Source organism: Varanus komodoensis, unplaced genomic scaffold, assembly GCF_004798865.1.
Source record: "Varanus komodoensis strain SLA01 unplaced genomic scaffold, ASM479886v1 scaffold16, whole genome shotgun sequence".
Taxonomy (NCBI): domain Eukaryota; kingdom Metazoa; phylum Chordata; class Lepidosauria; order Squamata; family Varanidae; genus Varanus; species Varanus komodoensis.
This window is the reverse complement of record NW_025335468.1, coordinates 13280621-13307184: the sequence shown is the minus strand read 5'-3', so window position 1 is coordinate 13307184 and position 26564 is coordinate 13280621. Positions and strand designations below refer to the sequence as shown.

Genomic DNA, 26564 nt, shown 5'->3' with positions numbered 1-26564 from the left:
AGAGTTTAGTCAGTCTCTCTGGTTCTTGAAATCTAGTGCAGTCACTGAAAATACAAGGATAGGTTTCTCATACTATCCCAAGCACAATTACCCTTAAGGATCTAGTGATACTCAGGAGGGGCTACAATCAGTCAGCCAGTATAGGCCTGAATTTAAAGATGTCTGGGAAATGCAGCCTGAGTCCTGGGGGTGGGCTGTTCCAATGGTCCCTTGTATTTCTCCATTTGTACCAGTTGCCAGGGTTTTCCTAAATCCAATTTAAAGCACTGTTTTTGTTCTTTCAAGCAGGGGCTCCTGACTATTTTTGGTCAGGGGGCATATTTGGAGTTTGCAGAGTGTTGTGGGCTCTCTCACAAAATGGCTGTCCTGAAGGGTCTTGTCCATTTATAAAATAGTTGCCATGGTGGGCACAACTAGTCACAAAGCATTTCCCTAAGGGTAAAATGATTAGACTGAAGGAAATGTAACTTGCCAAGGACCTAGATTATAAGGCAGAGATGGGATCTGAGTTCCAAGGCACAAAAGGAAGGTGAAATTGTTTGAGTCTGAATTACTACTGTCTTCATAAAAATTAAATGGCCCAAACCAAGATGAACAATGAACAATCTACTCACTTGTCCAGATCTGGGAGTAGTTAGCCTGGTGGATAGTTAGCCTGGTGACAGAACTGGAACTCTGTCAGGTTCCATCCAGGCAGGACAAGAAAAAGCCTTGATGACCTCTTTGTTTTCTATGGCTTTTTCTGGAGTTGTGTTTTATTTGGACACTGACAATTCTTACTTGTCTTACTCTTACCAGATTATAAAATGTTCTGGACAGGATCCTTGTTCTTTTAATACAACGGCTGACTTCTATTGATGTTTGATGTGTGTTAGTGTACTGAATTTTATTGTGCAAGCCACCTTGAGAGGGATTCACAATAAATTTATTTGCTTTGTAGTGAAATCTAGCAAGTTCTGTTCTTTCAGTCAACAGGAGAGGCTCGAGAGAAAATGTTCTCAGTAAGACGAAGGCTAATATGAGGAAAGCTCTTGTTGATATCTGTAACAACCTTCCTCCAATGCTTTTGACTACAGCTCCCATCAACCCCCAGCCACCAAGAGTAATGGCCAGAATTCTGGCTGTTGTCTATCCTTTGTCACCTTTGTTTATTCACCTAATGAATTCTTGGCCACTTCTAACTGAAATAGAGATGAGGAGAAAAGTCCAGCTCTCCAGAATACATTTCTGAGTGCCATTCTAGTTCTTAGGTAGAATAGCTTCCATTCTTCCTAATAAATGGGGACATGAGTGGGGGGGGGGTGTCCTCAGAATAGTGATTTGAGGCTCCAGAAGCCAGAAAGACCCCTGAGTTTAAAATGCACCCTCTTGCTTCTGTCCATTCTATTTTGCAGCAGAAATTTAGGGCTGTGTAACAGCGCCACTCAGTGGATATGCTGGCTGCAGCAGCTCTTGTTAATATATGTCATAGTTTTACTAACTATACAATCTCTGCCCGTGGTGCCATGCGGAAAATGGTGTGTCATGCCCTTCGTAGGTTGCTAAAGTGGGCATCCGCCTGCAGTTGGGCCCCTCATATGGACGGATGCACAGGAAGTGGCTTTCTCTCAGCTCAGAGTACCTGTCCAGCTAACCAAGTGTTGCCTTCCTTAACAGCAGCAATCCAAGATCTTGGGTGGAGATAGCATTTCCCCTCACCTAATATCTACTTTTTCATTTTTTGAACCACAGATCAAAGGAAGCGGACTTTGAGCCTTCCCTCCCATCCCCTCCCTTTGCAGAGAAATACTGGAGTATCATTGGCAGGAAACAGCAGTGGTCCGTCGTCCCCCCCCCCCCCCTTCACAGGAGTAATAACGATGAAAGTGGACTTTCTTGCAGCAGGCAGTCACCATGTTTTTCTGCAAGTTGCCCCAGATGTCATTTTAGGCTATGCTTGGGAAAAAATGACAACTGCCACCAAAAAGTGACAAATCTCATCCTCTGCTTATGGCCACCATTTTTCCTCAGTATTTTCCAGACAGACGTTCTTTCTAAGACATTTTGAAGGAGAAAGGGTGGCTTCCAAAATTACCTTCTTCACTGGTAGGATGGTGGCAACAATAACTGAAATGTTAAAAAGTGAGAAAACACAGTCTGCTGATAAAACTCTAGCCATATGAAGCCTTCAAAAATTTCCAGTCCCATTTCTTGAAATCACCCTTAGTTCCTGGGATCCTTTTTGTCTCATCCTTAAAATTTAAGTTGCTAGTTCTTGTCAGAGAACATGCAGCTCAACCTTATTAAGAAGTGTTTCTGGAAAAATGGAACACGTGTGCCTCTTCAGCCCATTTTTCTTCCAGTAAAGCAAATAACGCTATAATGTCATTTTGGAGGCAGGTGTGATTTTAGCTGATGAAGTGACCGTTCTGTGGCTTTGTTGAAAATGCATTGCGTAGTTTGAAAGTTCAAAGAATAAGAGGTGTTGATTTTACTCAGGGATGAATCATATATGAAGAGCTGGTACTAAGCAAACTGTTAAAACAGGGTTACAAAGGATGAACGCTGAAGCTACTCAGGGTATGGAAAAAAAGAAGATCCCTGTTAGATCAGGCCAAGGTCTGTCTAGTCCATCGGTCTGGTCATACATTGGCCAGCCAGCTTCCCACAGGGAATGGGATGGAATGACCCTAACCCTTCCATCTTCTCTAGAAACTGGTGTAGACAGGCCTGTTCCTTCTGATATGGGAAGCAGCATTCAACCAGCCAGCGATAGCCTCCTCCTCCACAAATTCGTCCGTTCTCCTTTTGAAGCCATCCAATTCAGTAGCCATTAACAGACCTGGTGGTAGTGAATTCCATGGTTTAACTATGTGTTGTGTGAAGAAGTGCTTCCCTTTATCTGTTCTGGCTCTCCCATCAAATCTGCTTCTTGAGATGGCCCCAGGGGGAGAAAAAATTCACCATGCATATTTCTGTACACCGGTATCATGTCTCTGCTCACTTGCCTTTGTCCTAAGATGACCATTTTTGGATTTTATATACCTTTTCTCACAAACCTGCATTTTTTCCATTTTTAAAACTCTCTTTGAGAAATGTCCATCTGTCCATTTACATTGTTTTCAATTTTTCACTCCCTGATTGGAGACAAATTGAAACAATAGATGCATGAATTTTAATAGCATGGCAAGCAACTTTAGGACAACTTTGCTTTTCCAGTACCTCCTCAGTAAATTCAACACTGCATCAAAGAGCCCTGCTAGTTCACTCCAGAGGGTCTTTCAGTCCAGAATCTTGCTTCCCAAAGTGACTAAACAAATATGGCTGGAGGTCTACAGAGAAGGGTTGAAGGTTGTAGGCAGCTCTGGCAGTGATGCTCTGAAGTAGTATAATGCTGCTGAACATGGAGACTCAGCATCGTTGCCATAAGTAATAGCCGTGTATCTGTGTGCCACTAATTTGTCTAATCTCCTTTTAAAGTCATTTAAACCAGTGGGCAGCTCTTTCAGAAAGGAGAAAGAAGCACTGAATAGGATTCCAACTCCCACCCCCTTCAAAGGCCCAACATGTTTTGGTAGAAGTGGTTCTATCTACCAAATAGATAATTGTAATTTTTGACATAAATAACACAACTGTGGAATATTCATGGCAGCTCTGGCTGCACCAGCAGTCTTTGCATGCACTGTTGCACCCATGTATTTTATTAAGCCAAAATGGGCATACATATTGGAAAGTTCATAAAGGATTGCAGCTTAATCTTCCCGATTCCTCTGGAATGAAAGTGATCTAAGTGTGCAAGCATAACTGGTCAATTGTTTCTTCCTACGGGTGCTCTGTTTTAGCACCATCTGCTGGCTGATGGAAATACAGGACAGTAAAAATTCATAGACGGTTGGCATGTTGCACATTTGCACTGAGTTCAGACATTTCCCATGAAAATGGTTTAGAGTTTCCCTTTTTTTTCATTTTCACCCTTTTTTTTCATTTTCACATAAAACAATTAGCCTCGATTGAAAGTTTTTTGGTTTCATTTTCTTCGCTGTTTGGTGGCATGTTTGAGCTTCTGTATTTGCCTGGCATAAACATCACTTTTGTGTAATGATAATATGATTCTTATGGATACCCCTCTTTTTTGGGGATGGGAACTTTACAGTTCACAAAAGGTCCTGCACAGAATTAATGTGAGCATGATTTTCATAGGTAAGACCTCTTTGCAGACTGGGATTTTCAAACATTTTGTAAAGATACATTCTAGTACACCAGCCTTTCCCAACCTGGTGAGAAACATAGAACATAGAAACAGAGTGAGTCAGAAGGGGCCTCTTGGGCCATCTACTCTTACCCTGGCTCCAGCTGGCTCTACCCATGACATGCCTACCATGTGCATGTCCAGCCTAACATGGAACACCCTCACCGATGGGGCCTCAACCACCTCCCATGGAAGCCCATTCCATACCCTCGGGGTCCTAACTGTCAGGAAGTGCTTCCTGGCATCCACCCTAAACTTTGTTTCCCTGATCTTTGCTCCATTAGAACATGTCCTGCCCTCCACTGCAGGAGAAAAACGGTCACGACCCACCTCCATGTGACACCTCCTCACGTACCTAGTGAGGGGGTGCTAGATAGTTGGGACTTCAACACCAAATCAACCTCAGCAAGTAAGGTTTCATAATGTGTTAGCGTACTGCTTTACCTGGTTTACCAAGCTGATTCAGGTAGGTGGAAATACAGTACACTTGGCACAGTGCAAAAGACAGTGGCCAGGTGCCTGCCCACTTAGTTGGCTTTGCTGCCCAGGTACTAGTTGTAGGTGAGGCGTAGCTCTTATGGTTCTGTAGCTTTACACTGGAATGGGGTAGGGCAGCTTCAAAGTGGGGATAGGCCTCTGGTAGCCCTTCAAACAGAGGACTGTAAAAGATGACACATGACCACCCTAGGAAGGATGTAGAAAAGTGGAACTTGAGAAAGTTTCATGTAGTGTCAGGCTAATGAAAACACTACATACAAGGTTAATTTATATGATGGACTGAAAAATAAAATTGGAAGCCTATACTATCCAAATCTAGAAGGTGGGTCTGTTTAGATTTCTGAATTGAAAGGGTCATTGGATTCTGATCTTGCTTCTGGAGCCAAATGGAACACTTTATTTTTCCCTTTTTGATTGTGGTGGTACCTTTTTCAGTTGTGCCCAAGCCACAGCCTGCTTCTTCGCCGTTACTGAAATTTGCCAAGAGAGTCTGCTAGTGGTACGTGTCTCTATGTTTTCTCCCTTTTCAACAAGGAACATATCTGTGTGGGGTTTTGTTTTGTTTTTTTTTTTTTTTTGCATGAAATGTGGTGCATCACTCAACATGTTTAAAAAGAGAAATCTCGTAAAATAGCCAGCTGTTGCAGCAATGTTCCTCTAAACACGAAATGCCAGATGTGAGATAATATATCCTCAGGAAATTTAGTTTGGTATATTATTTGTTTAAAATGCTAAGATCATAATATGTTTTTCATGAGCACACCTCATTCTTCAGGATGCCATCCCTATGCATACACTTAATGCATGCACTTCATATATCACTTTCCTTACATGCGACTGCTCTTTGCTTCTGTCCTCCCTCAGGGTAAATAAAAATGAAGGCTGTGTGGGAAGCTCTAATGCTTTCCTGTTGTTCAGGAAAGGTTTTAGGCCCATCATTAGCATGACTTTCCTGACAGTTTCTCTCATTGTGCCTTTCTGTGTCAATATTGATATGTGTACTTGTGAATTCATGGAGGGAATATAAAGCAAAACTTTATTTATTATTTAAAAAGAATCACCCCCTCTGGCCTGCATAATCTGGAACACAGGAGTCAGATATATTGTCATATTAAGTTGAAGAAGCCAGGATGTTCAGTCCACATGATTGTGTCCCTTGCCCATTGTCTGAGACAGACCATAGTTTTTAAGGATGCAGAAAGCAGATTTAGAAAAAGCAAAGCTTTTCGTCATCTACATACATATTTCTTTGGTCTAACTATTGCCCTTAGTTAAATAGGCATGCAGGATTTAAAAAGAACACAAACCTTGCAAAACCAGTTTACCAGAGGCAAAAGTTGTTGTTAGTCACAAAGTGGTGCCCGACCCATCACGACCCCATGGACACCATTCCTTCAGGCTCTCCTGTCCTCCACCACCCCTCAGAGTCCACCCAAGCCCACACCCACTGTCCCAGGGAGATAAAAGTATATATATGCTATTTAAACATTCTTTTTCCAAACTGTGTTCAACTCTTGGGGGATAAAAATATTGTAGGAACAGAAGAAGGTCAAAGGTTTGGCATCCTGAGTCCCATGGCAAGCAGTCAAATGCTTCCCAAAAGCCCACCAGCAATGCATTAAAGCAATGAGGCACCCTCACTTTTGCATTCCAGCAACAGCTGTTGAACCTGATGTATGTATGGAGAGTATGTTTGCTCTGACAGCTGCCAGGCTTTGATGGCATATCCTCCAGTCACATGCCTGAGCCCCTTCTGAAGTCGTCATTCCATTTCCTTCTCTTCCCTTTCTCTGACACCATGTATTCTGGTCTACCTCTGGATTTTGGACTGTGCAATATTAGAAGTAGGGCCCCTGTAGCCAAAGAGAGCACCTCTTCCTGTGCAGGCCTTGTGTTGCCTGGATTTGCCCATTTTGTTTTTGAACAACCATAGCTGGACACCATCAACTAACCTATGTGTTGGGTTATCTGCAGCATTCTGTGTATGCTCCAGCACTAGGGAGGAGGCATTGCACATGAATGGAGTGACAGCATTGAAGAGATCTGTGGCAATGGTCGGAGCATCACTGTTAGATGGCCTGGCAGAATAAATACCTCCAGCCTCTGAGAGGCTTGCCCAGAAGTGATATGGGATAGAATCTGCTCCAAGCTGCTTAACTGGTGTGGCAGCTACTCTCATTGGAGAAGACCCCTTTACCCAAACGTTCTTGGTTCTTTTTAATTTCCAACATTTCCAACAAAATTTCATGATCAAGTTTTCTTCACGCAGTATTCCTCAAATGCACAGTCTCTGTAGCATCCTGTTGCATTCACAGAATTCTTTTGTTTGTATTATCCGGCTGACCCATTCTCTTGTATTGCCAAGGCATTGAACGTATTTGACATTTTAGCTGATTACTTCCCCAGAATTAAGCAGAAAGCAAGGCAGCAGTCCAAAGTTCCTTTCAGTGTGAAAGCTAATTATATAAATGCTTTGAACAGCAATTTCTTTTTAGATGTTAAAGTGCTTTTATTAGATTGTTCTCCTGTCCTCTTTAAATTTATTATTGGACACTTATAAATGGTGTGGCTTGGTGAAGCTTTATTCCCCACCCCCACTTCTGGATTAGAAATGGTAAAAAATGCACCCCATTACATACAAGAAAGTGAGAGCAATATGCGGTGACAGTAGTTGTTATGGGCCAGAATCATTGCTTTCTTGCTGGAGAAGCTGTGTAGGATCCTTCTCATACATCCAGTCCCACTATGAGCCCAAGTCTTCATCACCAAGTGTGGCTTATCAGCAAAGCTGTTGTCTCAAAGGAGTTATCCCTGAATGATGGAAAGGGACCATTTTGCTCCTTCTAATCTCTCTCTGATAGCTAAACAGCAATTGCCGGAGAAGAGATCCAATCTTATCATAAACTAGGCTCCCCAATAAATCATTCTGCACAAAACAGGACTCTCAAAGCAGCATGGGACAGTGCTTTGGCACAGCTGACTGGAAGGGTCGTGGTCCCTCTTTGTAAGAGCTTTTTCAATTCAGCGGCTCTGCACTGTTTGTGGTAAAGAAATCCATGTCATTTCACCTCAGATTGCATCATGTGCCAGATTCTAGGCAATTAGCACAGCCAGCTTCCTAAGACCAACAACCCCGACCTCTGGGCTATAAAAGGGCTGCCACCATCACTGGCCTGCCTGTCCTTGTGCGTTGCAGACGAGCTGCTGGTGCACTGTTCTGCCTCCTCATTGTCTTCTAGGCCAGGTGTAGCTGCCTCCCCCTGATCTTCCAAGGTGGCTACATATGCTCCTACTTGATGGAAGGCAGTTCTCAGTTTGAAAGTCTCTCAGAAGACAGCTCTCTCTTTGAAAGGCAGCTGGGTCCAAGTCAAGTTTAAAGATTAAAAACCACAAGAAGGGAGATCAGTGGCCTCAGCATTGCCCATCTGTAGTTACCACCAGGCCAGCAGGCTGAGCCTGGTGAGTCTACACATAACACAATTTGTTCATCTAGATTTGAGAGAACTAAGTATGAACACTGTTCTGAAAACCCAGGCCTAACTTTGGGTCCCCTTTCCTGGACATCAGAATTCAGTGGGGTGGAACTATAATCTTTCTGTGTATAATACAGGGGAGTGGATTGAGAAATAATTTATCATTTCAAGGAGCATCTAAGAATTTCTTATACAACAACCTAAAATCCTCTGGAAGTGTCCCGGTCAAGTGACTTATGACAAGTCCTCAAATTACCAACTCCTTAATAGTAAGGGAATTTCACTGAAGTATAAATTCTACCATTCCATCTTCCCTATAAACTGAATGATAACAAAGGTAAATTGATTACAATTATCCATTTGATTTTCTTCATCCTTCTGAAACTGTCATCGGGGTCAGAATATTGTCCATCCTAGGTTATAGGTATAGCTTTAATGCACCTTCCTATTAAAAGCTGACCAGGAAAGCAACCATGTAAATCCACATGGACTTGGACAAATCACCACCACCATTGAAGATGCCCTTCCGCAGATTTTTGACTGGACAGACTTTCTACAAGCCCACTTGACTGTGGAAATTGGTGGTCTTTGGCAAATTGCCTGAATTCAGCCCCTCAGCACTGTGAGGCGCTGTCCCTGAAGGCTTCTTGGGGAATGCCATGCTAGGCCAGGATCTTCTTCAGGCTGATACTCACCGGTTTGGGCACCTTTCTGGATGGAGAGTGGTAGCCTGTGACTATTAAGTAATCCTCAAACTAAATCAGTTCCTATCTTCTGGTAGGTCTTTTAGAGAACAGGTTCAGTGGCTCTGGTTGTAGATGTGGGATGGATTTTACACATGCTATACTCATGCTATACTATATTTTACTATAGTTGTTATATCCTGATTAATCCTCGGAAAATGCATCACCTCGTGTACTTGCTTTTTCAACATGTTCCCCATCACCTAGTTATTAGTCGAGGATTTTCTGCAGCATTCCACTGTGTAGGGTCCTAATTATCACCACTTGCTTCCCTTGAAACTAAGACCATTGATCACTATAAGTTCATGTCTAAAATTGAATTTAGTAATCTCTGATATTCAGGTCACAACTATGCTTAGTGTCAAGCCAGCTTTTAGTCACTATTAGTTGCAAGACCTGTGGTGAAGGATCAGGATCAGTTTCATCTTTGATTGGTCACTTTTTAAAATTTGACACTGCAAGGGAAGGGATAAGCTATCCATACAAGCTTTAATTTCTGTCTCCACAGTATTTTCTGCTATGGTGGAAGGGGAACGAGCTCTCAAAAATGCATCCACAGTGAACAAATTTTGCTGGGGCGCGAGTCACAACCTAACCATCTCTCTATAGTTCAATTATCCTTGCTGGATCTGTAGTATACAGTCATTTAATGATTTGCTGGACAAACCTATGAGGGGTTTATAATTTGTTTCCACAACCACTCTCTGTCCATAAATATGCTGAGTAAATCTTTCACAAGTACACAGCATGCTACATAGCCCTTCCTCAATCTATGTATAGCTAATTTCCGCTTCAGTTGCCAGCAGTCATCATATTTTTGTAAGGTTACAACATCCACCCCAGATGGTGAGGCATCTGCCGAAATCTTGATAGCTCTGGTTGACCATTAGAACATTAACATTGGTGGGTTTCTTAAGTGTTGCTTAAATACTTTCCAGAAGGCCTCCCACTTTACACGGTAGGACCGTTCATTCTTCTGTTCCAGAAGCCTGCAAGGAGTTGCTGCTGCTGTGGCTAAATTAGAGGAAATTTTCCCAAGATAATTTGCCATCCTTGAAAATTGCTGAACATCCTTTTTCGATTGTGAAGGCGGCATCATGTTTGTCACTAACTGCTTGCTTCATCTCTGGTTTTACATGTCCAGAAATAATGTCTCCATGTAAAACAGAAATGCATCTGTCCCTATGCAGTCTCAGGTAGCATTCAGGAGTTGCTGCAGTCATGCCTCATACCCTTCATTATTTTGAACCCCAAATTATGATATTATCTACAGACGCGTCCAACCTCACTGATTTGTTCACAAAGCACATGTATGGTTTCATGAGAGGCTGGCACAATACCAGACAGGAAGCACAGAAATCTGTAAAATCCAAAATGGAATATGCACAATTTCAATTTTCAAATGGAGTATACACAATGCAGAATTTCAAGTGTTCCTCTGTTACCTTCATTGCCAGAACTCTGAAGAAGCATCTAGTTTGCTTTAAAAAAGCATGCATTTGCAAATTGAGTTGTTCTCTCATCTCTAGCTGGCAGTCTGAGGTGCTTTCTTTTGATTGCCTCATTGAGGTTCTTTCGATCTAAACAAATGCACAACTGGCCATCGTTTTTCCACCAGTACCGATGAGACTACCCAGGCAGTGGATTCATCTATTTTTTAAATTACAGGTCCATCATCCTGTCTAGCTCACATTGTAATAGATCCCAAAAAAGCAAATGGCACTTTCCTGTGCAGGTGAGTAACTGGAGGCACTGTTTTATTAATCTGGTTGGAGTGTTCTCCTGGCCACCAGCCCAGCCCTACAAATATCCTTGTATCCCTCCAGGAGTTACGCATGCCCTCAGTCACTGTGGTGCTGCAATGCAAGTGTAGGCTTGGCTGGGTTTAATTTTTTACAGACTGCTAGACCCATAATGGGTGTCAAATACTTGGGTACAGCAGCTTGCATTTGCCATTTTTGTACCTGGCACTAGTAATACATTCCTCAGTCCTGGAATAGTTGGTCCATAATAACCAGTAACTTTTGATATTCATTGTTCCCAGGTTTGGCCCTATAAGCTGACTTTATTATCCTTTTCGGATAAAATGTTTTGATCACTAGCTTCCAATTTCTGCATCTCATTCACTTGCATTGAGACAATCCAGCCCCTTATACCAGTCTTATTTTTTTCGACTACATCAACATACAACTCCTGACCTAAAGTATCTTCAGTAGTGTGCACTGGATATTTCTGTGCTTATTTTAGTGACAACTTGTAAATGTTCATGCTTGCTACGATTAAAACAATTTCCTGAATGTACTACACTATTTAGGCCCATGCTGTATTCCATAGTTTTTGCATGGTTGTCTCGTTTGCATTCCTCCTCTCACAACTTCTTGGGAAGGAGTTCAGACCTGCGGCTTGTGCTTTCACACTTTCTGAAGTCGTGCAAACAGAAACATAGAAACAGAGCGAGTCAGAAGGGGGTCTCCCAGGCCATCTAGTCTGACCCGCAGCTCCAGCTGGCTCTGCTCATGTAATCCTCAACATGCGGTTGTCCATTTTTTCCTTGAATACCCACACTGATGGGGCCTCAACCACCTCCCTTGGAAGTCCCATATCCTAGGGGTCCTAACCATCAGGAAATACTTTCCGACATCCAACCTGAAGCCTGAACAGCTTTGTGCTTCATTTAACAGCCGCTTCCATATTTTTAAAGATCCTTCCTGTTTGCTAAACATTCAACCTACTGGTCTTCTATTTTTCTCTGGCTGCAGCTCTGTAAAATGCTTTGCTTCTCTTTGTAGCAGTACAGTCAGAAAAACAAACAAACAAACTGCTGCCAGTTAATTCAGAGTATTCCTCCTTTTCCACTTCTCTCACCTTGTAACACTTCTAGGTCAACAACAAGCTAGAGGATGGAGAGAAAACTTAAACTATAACTTTAAGGGACATCTAAGAGACTCTTGTACAACAGCCCACAGGCCTCTGAAACTTCCCTGGTTACGTGGCTTTAGGACTTGTCTTTAAATTGCCAACTCCTTAAAACTTAGGAAAGGTCACTAAAATTACATTGTATTATTGCAAGTACAAAGTCCAGAAATACTGATATAAACCCTGTTTGATGCCTCTGGGAGTCTTTGGCCGGCCTGAGTGACCTGTGCAGGACTGAACAATAGGGCACAGCTAGAAAAAGTGTGATGAGAAACAGACCTGGCTACATTTTAGCCCAGTTTGATGGAGAAGTGCATCTTCTGCAGGTGCCAGGTAGATAGTCATACTTAATTAGCTGCGTAGAGGGGTGTCCTCTTGCCTTCTGCAGTTTGAATTTTCTTCTAGTGACCCAACTGTCCTCTAAGTTCTCCTAGATAGCCCCAAGCAGAGAAAGTAACCTACCTGCTGATGGAGAGGCACCTGGGAAGTAGAATCCACATCAATGGAAAAGGTGGGATTGAGGTGTGCATTGCTCTATTGTAGCCATGCTTTTGTGGAAGGAGTAGAAGCATCTGCTTGTAGGAGTAGTTCTAGGAGGAGCTCTAGTGTGTGGTTGTTCCATTCTGAAGGCCAAAAGTAGATGCGCTTGTCCATGGTAGTAGCATTCACTCACCAGGCGTTTTGAAGGAGCCAGCCTTGAATCAGGGTAATGCTTGAATGCATTTCAGTTTTCTAGGGAGTCCAGCTCTTGCGTGGAAGACCAATGCAAATGGATCCTGTAGATGGTGGTGTAAATATCCTATTTATTTGATGTACATCAGCCTTCCATTTTTTCTGAGCTTAATACATAGAAGCCCAGTTCAGATTTTGCAACAATCCGTTTTTAAAAAGCCCTTTCTGCTTCCAGTGAGAGCAAGTGAACAGCAGGGACCGGCCTGCTTGACCACCCTACTTTGTTCACACGATAATCCAGGGCTTAAAAAATAACAAAAGCCCGGGCTGTCGTGACATGCAAACGGGGTCCACATACCTGGAAGTTGAATGCAATGCGGTGTGCAAATGGACTCCCAAAGCCAGTGCCGGCTCCAGATTTGTGGAGGCCCCTGGGCAAGACCCCTTCCATGGCCTCCTCCCTACCTTGTCCTCCTTCTCCTTGTGGTCACCACTTGCTTACTTGGCAGGCAGAGGACCAGTGAGTAGGTCTGTGGAGACATTTGCTGCTGCTGCTGCTGCTTCTCCCGGCCACCCATGTCTGGGCCAGAGCAAGAGCTGAGTGCAAATAGGCAGCCGCAATGAAGAGGAGCAGCAGCCCCGCAGGGGTCTTATCAGAGGGTCACTCTGGGGAAGTGGACCTTTGGCACATACCCAACCAAGCCTGTCAGGCCAGCTCAGAACTCTCCACTCTATTTGTAGGCAGAGAGATCGGTGATGAAAGTCTCCGGCAGTTTCCGGGGTTTGATCATTTTCTCTGCATAAAGATTGCTGTTCCTCTGTCTTCACTTTTAATGGCATAATGAACACATGGCCATTCTTTTAAACGATTTCCCCCCAGTGCCTCTTTACCTGTTAGCTAGAATGCTTTGCAATATCTCCTGGGAATCCAGGATAATTTCATTTGCGCAGAGACTAATTTGTTTCTTGGCAGCCTTTGCTGTCCTTTACCTCTCCATCCATGATTGCAAAAAGCCACAGATCCATTTGGCTCCATGGGTCTCCGTCATGTACCTCCCTCCCTTTCTTATTGTCAGGGACAGCCCTGCTTACAGCGGGATGAAGAGACCTGTGTTCATAGATAAAGGTAGCAACTGATGTCTTATGGTGCAGCAAAACTTTCCAAAATGATGGCCCTAGCAGAGGGAGGCGAGTGCCATTTGGACCCAATTTCAGGCACCAAAGTGTTTTCAGATTGCGCCATTTATTGGCCTCTCTTTCACTCCCTTTTGTTCAACATCTAGCATTTCATGGCTACATACAGTCTACAAATGTGTCTCCTGCCTCTCCACCCAAGCAGGAGCAACTTACACAAGGTCAGCCCAGTGGAAATGGGACTACCTAAAAGTTGCCATCTCCTTGTCTGGTGCAAACAGGCCACAGCTGTGGATTTGTCACTGTAGTTTAGAAAGCTTTACTCCACATATTGAATGCCTTGTCTGTGCACTGGAGAGACTTGAGGAATTCAGTTTCCACAAATGCGGAAATGAACTGGTTTGATCCATGCCTTCCGGATGGGGGTCGCAACACTCCTGCGGACAGCCTTCCCTCTTCTGTTTGTTGGAATTCTCATGCCTACCCCTCGCTTAGCAGGGCAGCTGAGCTGAGAGGATGTCCTCAAACCCATGTAGAATGCCAGTTGCATAACCAGCGACCTTCCTCTGCAGCCCATGTGGCACAGATGAAGCCTGTGGGTCACATGTGCAGAATAGCCATGTGTGAAGTCACTTTCTGGTAGATGCCCATGCGGGTGCTGCCAGGACGTCAGACTCACGGCCACAAGAAAGCAGGCCAAAGACTGGGGGAGGGGGGCAGAGACCCAAGGAATCCACTGGATCCCCCCCCACACACACACAAATGGATTCCTCACACATCTCTTTTCCACACCAATGGGAAGATTGGAACTTGATGATACACCAGCTTTTAGACTACCCAGCTGGTTCCAGATGAATCTTGGCTCAAAATAGTATTACAGTTTAATTACTCAAAATTAATATTTTGGAATATATGAACATTGCATTTCAGTGCGAACCAGGGTGCTGTAGTGCTTAGACTGTGGGACTTGAACTGGGGTGACCCAGGTTCAAGCCCCCTTGTTCATGAAGCTCATTCTGTAGTTTTGGACTAATCACTGACTCTCATCCTAAACTACCTCACAGAGTTATTGTGAGCATAAAATGTACAAGATGATGGACCCTTAGTAACAGACAATCAAACAAGTATTTTGAAAGAATATATTCTTTAGGAATATATTTCCTAAAGAATAGGAATGTCTATTCCTAAATAGGCGGGAATGAATGCATTTAGGAATGCCTATTTTCTTAGAAAATGCCTAATTAAATAAATGATTTTTTTGAATAAAATACTAACGATGCAGAAATGGATGGAATGGACAAATACGTGGATTCCTGTGAAAGTGACACAGATGTGTTTTGCAAAAACAAGAATGCTGCAACATGTGGCTGATGGCTTCGTATATTGATGGGCCATAGGCTGTGCAAGCCTGGCCCAAGTCTCCATGTCCAGCTGCACTGCAGTCCACAACGTTGCCACCAGCCTTCCCCTCTCTGCTCTGGGCCAGGTCTGTTGGAATATGGATTGCAGTGGTGCTCAGCACTGACCGTGTGGCTTGGGGTTGAATCTGAGAACATCTGGAGAACAACAAGTCAGGGAAGGCTAGTCTCCACCCATTCACAACAGTCCTTTTAAAAAAAATCTGCCACCCCAGGAATAATGCAAAAGATACAGCAGGGTGCCATCTCAGGACAAGTAAAACAAACCGGAAGAGTTTGGACAGCCTCAGAGAGTAGTCAAGATGTTGTTTTCCCATACAATAGACATGCCTGGTCCTGTCCATGCTGTAGTTGTGATTATTTTTCCACATGAACATTTAACCTGAGGCTTCTGCTACTGGATTTTTTGTGGGATTAAAACAGTGCTCCTACATGTGCTTTTTTCTGGGATGTGTGTCTTTGGCTTTCTATTTGTTCCATTGCACTGCCTCTAGGTGGGACTGTAGTATAGAGGAACTGTACAAATGCACAAGGGTTTTGTGCCAACATTTACAGGTAATACCAGTCTTCTTTCAATCTAAACAAACAAAAAATGGTTGCAAAGAACAACACAGGCCCTGGAGTGTATTGACAGTATTGTGTAAAGTACCAGCAAACTACAATGAGTGAGGAAACACAATCACACAATAGATACCCTATGTAAAAAGGCTCTCAGTGTAGTGATCTGCACAGTGATCTGTCATAGATGCTATTCACTTACCTTGAGCAAGTGTTTTGGGCTCCCCAGACTCAATGTTGATGCTACTTGACTCCAAGTAGCATCTGGGTAACCATAATGAGCCCAGCACACATTTTTGATGACGAATCAGCCTGTGAAGATAGCGTATTTTGTAAACCTCTCATATACTTTGGAGGAAAGCAGATTGTGTGGACAGCTGGTTTTGACCTCAAGTATCTCCCTGATTAGAGAACATCTCCCCCACCAAGTAGATGGATGCTGAACTTCTTATCAAGGAAAGTGAACACCGGAGGCATAATTTCTTTTACATTTCTGAAAATCAGATGCTGAACATCATTTGTATTCTGGGAAATAAATATCCCTGTGATATATTTATCTCTGCTGTAATCATAACTGTCTTGAAGGTAGCAGTGTTTCTTTTTGTAAGCCTGATTCCGTTCATCATAAAATACTTTTATTGACAGCAGAAACCAAATGCTTTAATTTATGTCCAGCTAGGGGACATTTAATTAAGATAGCTTGGCATTGTCTATTAATAAATAACTGAAATGTGAGCAACAAAAGCTTTATACAAACAATTTAAGGGATGAATGGCCCAACATTAAATATTGACAAGGACTGAAGACACTTCGAGCACACTCATTGAATAGTGTGTGAGGAATGGCTCTAAGCAAGCTGAAAGGGCCACGGTAGAGGAAGGCCAGGGGAACTAGTATCAATAGCTGAGCTGCCAGGGAAGATCACCTGAGCTGGGCTCAGAAAACACTTCCAGGGCTATATTGGGATTGACCGGAAGTCATTGTGCTGAAGAACTAGCCAGAACTGCTCGCAGTGTCCATTACAGTGCTCTAAATTAACAGCACGAGACCACATAGCTTCCAGGCTTGTATTCCTGTGAGAAACCCTGCAGTCAAGCAAAGACCTCGACAGGTAAACAGGTACCAGGTTCTCTGGGCTGTTCACCTCATATACTGCATTCCTTAGATAAGGATGAACTAGAATGCCCCCTCCCTCCTTTTCTCTTTAGCTGGTGGCTTTGAGCACTTTTAGGAAGGAGAAATACCTCTACAAAATCTATAATGCAGCTAGATGGGATTGGCTTTCCATGTGACACTGAAGGTCACAGGTGTCCAGGCAGCTCAGTGGCCTCAGGTGATGTCCATCATACAAGGATGCCCCATGAGCTAAAGGCATGTGTGTGTGAGCCTGGCTTTACTTGTTTATTGACCATTTACATTCATCTCATGTCAATATATTTGTAGGCAATAAAGCATAAGTGGCTTTGCTTCTTCCTGAATAAGCTGAAATCTAACGTAGACTGCCTTGGTTGGGCAAGGCCCCTGCTGTCCAATTCAGGGACATCATCAAAACCTCCCTCAAAGAAGAGGCAAGGTTCGAGGGTAGCCAAATCCGTCAATTTAAATCTATGCTGGATAATCACCTGCTTTTCCCTTGCAAGACTCTCCTTATTCTCATCCAAGGTCATGGAGTGGCTTCCATAAGATGCGGGACCCTGCAGAGATACAATCTGAGAAGTGGGGTTGGGGTCCAACTTCCTGCTGAGCACCTGTCCCCCAGCATTGCATTTTGCCCTCACGAAATGCATCCCCAGGGAAGTAGCTCCTTTCTCTTGCGTGAGGGTAGGGGAGCCCTACAGGGTATCCAAGGGTGTGCTAGAGGGCCCCTATTCTGCTGAAGACCAGTGGAGAATGCCAGCCCTTCTAACCTAGAAGGTCCCCCCCTTGCATGAGCAAGTGGTTTGTTACGTTGCAGAGGATGGGGCTTGAAACCCAAGGGAAGTTAACTGACAATTCAGATCGACTCAGATACATCACACACTCATGCAGACATATATATGCCATCAGAAGATCTCAGGAAATTCTTCAGTTAATCTTAGCTATGCTCTATAAAGGTTGCCTGTTTCCAATTAAGGGTACCACAGAAAATATTCCTGATCACTCTTCTTACTTCTTGACCTTGCTCCTGGTAAACAACACAACAGTAAATAAGGCTGTCCTTCAAGCCCTTGGTATTACTAAGACGTGCTAACATTGCCATTTTACTGGGACTGTGATTTGTGATGTTCCTTTGAGAGAATCTTTTTTGGGAGGCATCTCCAGAATCAGCTTCCATTGACAGTTCATCAGGTCCTTTCTTTATAGGCCTTCAGGAAGGGGCTGAAGACCTACATCCCCCCCCCCCCCCCCCCGGCCTTTCCATAAGTTCTTGGGCTGCATGTTTCATTGGTGCCATCTTTTTCATAATGTTATGGTATTTTACTGCCTATTTATTGCTTATTTGTATATTTATTTAAGGATTTATCCTTAAATGCCTGAAAATAATTTTAACAGTTTATAAGTGTGGCTTAAAAATCTAAAATACCCATAACTACATGCCAAAACAGTGTTGACGTCGTTTGTGTTTTAAAAGTCATTTTCAAAGAAATCGGAGACTTTGTTCCTTGTAAGCTTTGTTGCTCCTTCTTTCTTAGGATGACGGGATACTCTGCTTAGCGGACATCCTTACTGACAGCACGCACTTGCAAGCAACCCACGCAGAAGCAGCAGCTGTAATAGCTCAGATTACATCTCCTCAGCTCACCTTCACGCAGCATCTCAGCAGCTTCCTGGAGAACATGGAGGAAATTGTCACAGCACTTCTCAGTAAGTATATCTGAATTTTTATTTATTTATTTATTTAAAACATTTCTATGCCGCCCCCATCGCAACAAAGCCTCGGGGCGGCTCACAAAGAATATATAATGCTGTCTGTTCTGTGCAAACTGGCAAACCAAGCTAGAGGAAACTGGTTCTCTAAACAGAATTCTCCACTTTTTCATTAGTAGCAATAATCTCAATAAGGGCTTGAGCGTCAGAGGTCAAATATAATTTCTTTTACAGAAAACCACAAGTGTCTGAGATGTGAACATTGTGTCTGGTGACAGAACTTTATTCCGAACATGCCTTGAAGCTGAGGGTTAAAACATAAAAAAACAGATATAAATTGTACTTTTTATTACTCCCACCCTTGCCCAGGATCTAATGTTCACTTTTTGCTAAGTGAAGAACAGTGTATGTTGACCTTTGTTGCATCCTGCCTAATATTTCTATTAATGCTGATACTAGTAATGATAGTAATAATGTTTCCACACTTCCCAAAGCTCCTTGACTGGTTTACAAAACAGAAAACCAATTCATATGCAAAATGATCCAAATCACTCAACAATAGCTATCCTGGGACCATTTAGAAACCTTATCCTATGCAGTTACATAGGGCAAGTCTTAACCTGGAATGAACAGGATAACCGCGTTGGTACCCTGCAGACTTTGTGGGGCACAGGGCTTAATGATCAGGGAGCCCCACCAAGAAGGTGCTTTGCCTCGTAGCCACCTCTGCATGTCAGTTGGAAAAGCGGCCTGGAAATAGGCCTCAAGAGGACAATGGGGGAATTTTCGTAGGACACGGGAGCGTCAGCTGGTTCCTTGGGTGGGTGCTGTTTATCAATGCTTTATCAACCATTCTTTTATTATCATGTTTTCTAATTGTGTCTTAATGAGTTTGTGTTATGATTTGTTTAGTTCTTTTTAAATGCTGGGTCCTATTAATGATATGATATGAGTATGTTAATCATAATAAATTAAGACTAATCTTAACATTAACAAAATGGGTAACATTTTAATGATGTAAAGTGGGGGATATGTCAATAAGCAGATGAAGTTTGCTGCTTTGTCAGTTGCTCAGGCAAGTTCTTAGTCTTTCACAACCTGTTACCCTCCAGAGGCATCAGACTACAGATTCTATCATCCCCCAGCCAGTCATGGGTGAAGGGATGGTTAGCTCAATACAACCAGAAGGCACCACAATGGGAAGGCTGCCCTAGAATGTGGCAGCTGCCCATATTTTCAGTTAGAGGTTGCTATCCCTGCTTCCTAAAGTTCATGCCTGCTGGAACATAGACAGGGCTGGTTTAATGCAAAGTTTGTTTCATGGAATGGAACCTCTGCAGTTTCGTTTGGCTGTGGTTGTTTTTAAGAAAACACGTGCCTATTCTACACCTTGATTTTGTTTACATGTTTAATAGATGGTGATATTTTGTAATTCTTGTTAACAAACCTGCTTCTTTTGTCCTGATCTCTTCCTCAAAAAGTTGCAGACTGCTCAGATGAGCTAATTAACATGGCTATGTTAACTATTTTGATCAGGGTAGACTGTGAGAAGTAAATACTTGTGTTACTTCAGCAGCAGGCTGAAGAGGACTCAAGGCTAGACTTTATTCTTTGATTTTGAGGGAAGCTCTTTGGCTGTAAAGCTACAGGGCACAGAGCATAGGAATTTAGACAATCAACAACACATTTGAATAAGGCATGGGAGGTGCTCATAATAGCAGAATGTAGCCATCAGAGTCTAGACAGGTATTCCTGCTTTCAAAGTTTAATAGCTGTCAGAGAGGAGATACAATTAGTTACCTTGAAAAAGTATATTGGAGAAAGCATTTGGATAATCTCTTTTCTTCTGATGTTCTGATTTGATAGTTTTTAAAATGCTAGTATATTCTATTATGCATCACTTTATGTTCTTTTTATTTGCATTTTGTTTATTATGCATGTGCTCATAAAGTATTGGAGGTATACATGATGTTCAAATGTATGTGTCTGGGAGTAAGCCCTTTGGAACTCAGGGGAAATCACTTCCCAGTAGATATGCAGTGGATTGCAGTATTGATATCAAGGATTTCAGTGGCCTCAAAAACTGTTAAAAACCTGGATCCTGCTCATAGTGCTTCTGTAAAAATAAACCCAAAAGGGACAAATTCACCTGTGGGATCAATTGTACTTCTCCAGCTTAGGGTTTAAAATCTTACAGTAAAATCTTTTGCATTTCTATTCTGAAGTAAGTCTCGCCAAGGACAATGGAATGTACTTCCAGTTCAGTGCCAATAAATTTTATTAATTTATTTTCTCCTGATAATGTCCAAGCTCATTTACTGTTGCACTAGATGAACTGTTTTTATTTAAACAGATAAACTGGTATGTTACACTCTTCTTATTTGTTCTTAGTGTCTAAGTCAAAGTTCTTGAATTATTTCTAGGCCATCTTTAACGATGGAAGGCAGAATATAAGGCAAAAGCTTACACATACTTGAATGCAGATGGCCTTGTGTCTGAACATTTGTTGATGGAACAAGAGAACATGGCTGTGTTCAAACAGTGCTATCCTGATCATGGAGCAGCAGCCATGAACTCAGAAGAGGGCAAAGGCAATTTTTACAGATTCTGCTTTCCTGTATCCCCTAAAATCAGTTTGACAAGGAAGAGTGGATGCTGTATTGGAGAACAGGGAAATTGGTGGCTTTGTCCATTTGAGGAGGTATCCATATTCCATGCCTATTCCTTCCCTTTGGATTCCACAGTGTGTTTCCATTTGCTTTTATATTTTGAACCAAGCAGCTATCAGTCAGGTGTGGTTTAAACGCTTCAGTTATGGCTAGACTGGAGCATGAGGAGCTGCAGTAAGAATCGTAATCAGGGGGTAGGCATGCTGTGAGAACATCTTGGGAAAGATTTAGATTTATTTCTCTTGTCACCACCAAAACATCTCCTCATTTAGACAGGTCCAGCTATGTCTAAGTATATTTAGAAAGAAATGCCTGCAACTTTGAGGATGGTGGAATCTTTCCACTAATCAATCACCAATTTCTCTATCGTATTTATAGCTGAGTAATGGAATTACTTTTGTTATATATTTAATCTTTAGACCACAGTGAAATCAAATTGCTGACTGAGTCAGACCTTAGTTAAAATAAATGTGTATAGGAATTAAAAGGCACTTAAGAAGGTTATAATAATAATAGCTGTGTCGGCAGCATTTTAAAGAAGATTTCAGCAGAAAAAAATTATACCAGATATTCTTAGGCGTCAAAGACATGGTTGTAGTGATAGCAAGACAAACTGCAGAATTATACTCTCACTGAACAATTAGTTTTAACTGTCTGCCCATACGATTTCATTTTAGTCAGTGATGTAACATCATCTTGAACAACCTCCAATGTGGACTGCTAAGTGTGCTAGCCCAGGCCACTAATGAAGTGAGTGCTCACTGCAGGCTTCATTCTTGATGCATCTTCTTGGTATAATCAGTGGCAATGCTTGATCTCCATAATAAATATTAGTAAGCAATTCAGGGAATGAAAATACAGTGTGTGTGCTAAGTGGTGGAAGGCTGGCTGGATGTTTGTCATGCGCAAGTGATAAGGGCACGTTAAACCAGAGAAATGTGTAAGGGGCTTTTAGAGTGCAAAGCTTTCAAGGCTGGGCAAGGAAGTGATGGATTTTAATCAAAACCTGGAAGGGTAGCCACGTCTGAGTGATGGAGGAGAGGTAGCATCACTCAGTGGCATAACTGCAAGGCCCATTTATGCTGCAACTGCTAGTGTGGCGCTCCAGGCTGGTTGGGTGTCCCCATTTGTTTTAGTGGTGAGACTCCATCAGTTGCAGCATTATGTGAGGGTGGACTTGGCCTCTCCACTGAGAAAAGTTCTTCTAGTGTGGCAACTCTTTGTTTGCACCGGAGCACTCAGGGACATCCATAATCACTGGATTGGGTATCAGGCAGTCAATTGGGGGGTACAGGCAAGCCCTCTGGAAGCTGGTGCAACCACAAGGTATATTTCGGCTGTTGTGCAGTGGTTTCTAGTGGCCAGAGGATTTGGTGGAGCTCCCCTCCAAGGACCCAGAGAAAGGAATCTTCCCTGAGAGGGGCAGATCTAATGGTGGATTCCTCTCCACTGCAGACATGCATGTGGCATGTTGGACCATTCGGCACCAGGAAAGGGCAAAGGAAGCCTGCCAGGGCAGCTTTCTTGGCCTGAAACAGGATGCTGATCTGTGCCCAGCACAGAGCCAGCACCATCAGCTCCCTCCCATTGCTTTCAATGGGAGAGTTCTGCCAGTAGAAAGAACAAAACCCAGCCTTAGGGAGGGAGGCAACAGTGGAATTGCTGTTGGGTTGCTCAGGGAGGGATTTGGGCTGGCCGCAGTTGTGGCGTAAGAGCTCACATGCGCAGCAAAGAGAGCCGCCATGTAGGCATTTCAATATGGTGTGATGCAACTTTGTAACATTTGCTGTGTTCTTGCTGTTACACAAACTTTTGATGGCAACACAAACCAGGGACTCATGCACCATGGAATGCACGGAGCAACTGGAAAGAAGGGCATCGCTATACAGGCCTTGAGCTGCTTTGAAGGAAGAATCAAGTTAAGGTGAAACATAAATGGAATATGGACCTTTTTGCAACTAAGAACTGGTCCCAGCCTTTTATTTTTTTTCCTCCTCCTTTTTCCATTTTAGGTTATTGTCTTTGAAATTGTAACTCTGTCTTGTATGAATTGATCTTTGAGCCGCTGTTGGAAAGGGGTGTGCGAGTGCAAATGCTTCATGGCCTTTGAACAGAATCCAGGCAGCCATCAGACTTGTCGGAATCTGACCCTGGAAATCTGCTCCAAATTTGGAGCATCCTGCTTTCTCCCTCAAGGCCAGCTTGGAAAGAGTTGCACCAGCTCCAGCTCTGGGGTTGCAAGAAGCGGCACCTCAGTCTGGTCAGCTTGCGATTTGAGGTGCAACAGGTAGACCTTCCTCTCCTTCTGCCTTATAGGAAGCAAATCCTACTCAGAGTCCTGGTTGGATTGCACCCTAAATGAAGTGGATAGGTGGATAAAGCCTCTCAGTTTGTGATTAGATGATCCACTGCTTTTAATGCAATGCCTTTATTGTATTGTTCTTTTACACACCTAGAACTGTGCCAAGAGGCTGTCTCTGGAGAGGTTTTCCTACTGGCTTCAGCTGCACTTGCCAACATCACATTTTTTGATACAATGGCCTGTGAGATGTTGCTCCAGCTGGATGCAGTGAGGATTCTTATAGGAGCTTGCGGGGACAAGCAGAAAGTGGATAGCCCCTATTCTCGAGACCAGGTAAGTGAAGGCACATTTGTACATTGGGGTAGCAGCTGATGCTCAGGCCTGTCTTGGTTTAAGCCTTGAGACTGGGTCACAGATGCACCAATAGTAAAGGAGTAAATTCTACATCTTCTTTTCCTTCTCCAGCATCAGAATATACTTATTTTATGACAAGTGGTGAATAACGAGCATACTCAGTAACAAGATATGAGAGCAGTGGATACAAGGAAAAGTCTGTATGTGTAATAACTGACTAGTGCATTGGATGAAAATATAACTGCAGAAATGACAGAAACATCATCTGAGGGACCAAGAATACAGTGCAGTTATAAAGATACTAGTAATCTGCACAAAATAATGAAACAAGTATGTGAAACATATCATGTATATGACTGAGCCCTAAATTACATCCACCAAAAACACACATTAGTGAAAAGTAATTGAATTTTATTATACTTCCAACTGTGTCATTGTTTAATCTGAAGATTAAGGTTAAGATTTATTGCTACCTCTCACAAGTACAGGAGACAGGTTCGCGTGAGCTCAGGTGAAAGCTGAGGATATCTGCTCCAGGATGCATTGTATAGGATACCCAGACGAGAAAATTAAGATTTTTATGAATTTAACTAATTTAACTAAAATATTGATCTTTCTGCCTCACAAGGGAATAGACAGAAATAAAAATATCAACTTAAGAAAACCGTACAAAAGGAGGTATTTAAACATTGTTCTTGAACCAAGCAACCCACTTAATCAAGCTGTTTCAGAAAACTGCCCAGGGAAAACTGAAATGAGGACATATTCAAAGCAAGAACTCCTTTCTCTCAGGGAGAAGTAGGCATTCTTTATAAATGTGTGGTGTCCCCAACATCCCAGAGCAAGCCATATGTCTAGGTGCACCGGTTGCTGGGGAACATGGATGGAAGGGTGCTGCTGCACTTGTATCCTGTTTGTGGGTTTTCCACAAATAGATGGTTGTCCTCTGAACTCAATAGCCTTGATCCAGCAGGGCCCTTCTCCTGTTCTTAAGCAAAAATCTCCTAGCAAAATTGGAGCTAAGGAATGAAGTGAAGAAGTGAGTTCTGGTACTGAGATGCAGTCTCTTTTTGGTCCAATGACAACCTCATATTTTCCTTCATACTGACTGGCCTTTTCTCTTCCCTTGACTTGTCTCAACTAGAAGTGTGTTTTTTGACTGCTGGGTGGCTTGATGGGCACTAGAAATACAGTTTTCATTATTTTAGGGTCTTGATATGGTCTTGATGTGATGTGTGCTTTAAGGACTTCCAGCTCCTGTTTGGTTGGTGAGAAACACGTGAGGCCCATGAAGGTAATCTTAAGCAACTGTGGCGCATGAACAGCCTCATGTTTTGTCTTCTTCCAGATATAAAGTCACAATCTGGCTTTATTAGTGTTTTGGCTTCCTGTATTTCTCACATTCCAAAACCCAGGCAAGGAAGGCTGGCATGTCTTGTAAATCAAGCCACTAAATGACCAAATGTTGTCTTCTATTCCACTTCACTGCTCCTGCAGTCCTCTGTCTCCAGTAAACTTGAACCCCCCCAAGAGTAACCTAAGACAAATTTATATGACTGCAGGAATCTGATATATAAATCTAGAACAAGCTCATAAGTATGAGCTTGGAAGAAAGGGGAAACAAACCACCCATTTACTCTGCTTAATCCCTGTAACTATGCAGACAAACCAATTACTGTAAAATGGCTTTTATCTGCTCTATCTGTTTGATTGTTTTTCACCCTGAACAAAATCCTTAAGATCCACCATGAAACTTCCCTGGGGCATATTTTGTATTATTTTGAATAAACACAATGATAAATGTTGAGTGAAAATAACAACTTGGAGTAAGCTTTAGTAAATCCTACCATATGTTTAGAGAATACATTAGACTGTGCAGTGACCTGGAAAAAGTGCTTAAAAATGGAATTTTGTGGCAACCACTTGGGATCTACCTAATCTCTGCAGTTTCTAAAATGCAATAACTCCTCAGGCATGGGCTAAGAAATCTCCACAAAATTTCTGATTTTTCTTTTTATAAGACAACATTTAAAGGAAAAAACCTTCAAATTAACTGTTATACCAGGTAAGCAGAAGAGTCTGGGCTACAACAAATAGGATCAGGTGTTAGAGAGTTATGAAAAATCAGTATACACACTCAGATGTGTGTGTGCACATGCACACTTAAACACACATCTATTTCTGCTCAGGAAGTGCAAGGATGAGTAAAATGGAGGCAGTTGTGGGCGGGAAGCAGAGGCAAGATGTGATGGGCAAGCATTCCAAACAAGCCCATGCCCTGTTACGTCCCCCAGTCATAGCAGAAGAGGAGAGTAGGAAGAGAGGGAGCCCCTTTGCCGGCATGTTGCCCTGTCAGATAGATGGGCAGATATTGAGAAAGAGAGGAAAGGGACAAAAGTAAGGAACGAGATAACGTTTCCCCCCCAAATACCTGTGTATTTTTGTATACACCATTGTATTATTGGTATACCATTTCCCATAATGTTCCATCACAACATTTGAAGATGTGTAAAAACTCAGGAATAACTGCATTCTGGGCCATGAGTTAGTTTTAGAAGTGCAAATTAGGTTCAATTGTATTCGGATGTGAACCAAGCAGATTTTTGCTCCTATTGGACTGAACAGAAGTGAGCAGAGCATTGGATGCAGGTAAAAGGCTTAGCAGCAACTCACAATTGTTTTCAGTGCGGTTGCAAAACTGAGCTACCCTATTGCTCTGAAAAGTTATGCAATCTTTCTAAGAAATCAAACA

At 42.7% G+C, this 26564-nt stretch overlaps 1 protein-coding gene across 1 annotated transcript in view; it reads left to right on the top strand.

Moving 5' to 3' along the window:
- INSC (INSC spindle orientation adaptor protein) overlaps positions 1-26564 on the top strand; it is a 77084-nt gene that overhangs the window by 28923 nt on the left and 21597 nt on the right. The window contains exons 7-8 of the mRNA XM_044426095.1: positions 18313-18484; positions 23613-23791. Of these exons, the coding sequence (XP_044282030.1) occupies positions 18313-18484; positions 23613-23791 (351 nt within the window). The remainder of the gene's footprint in view (positions 1-18312; positions 18485-23612; positions 23792-26564) is intronic.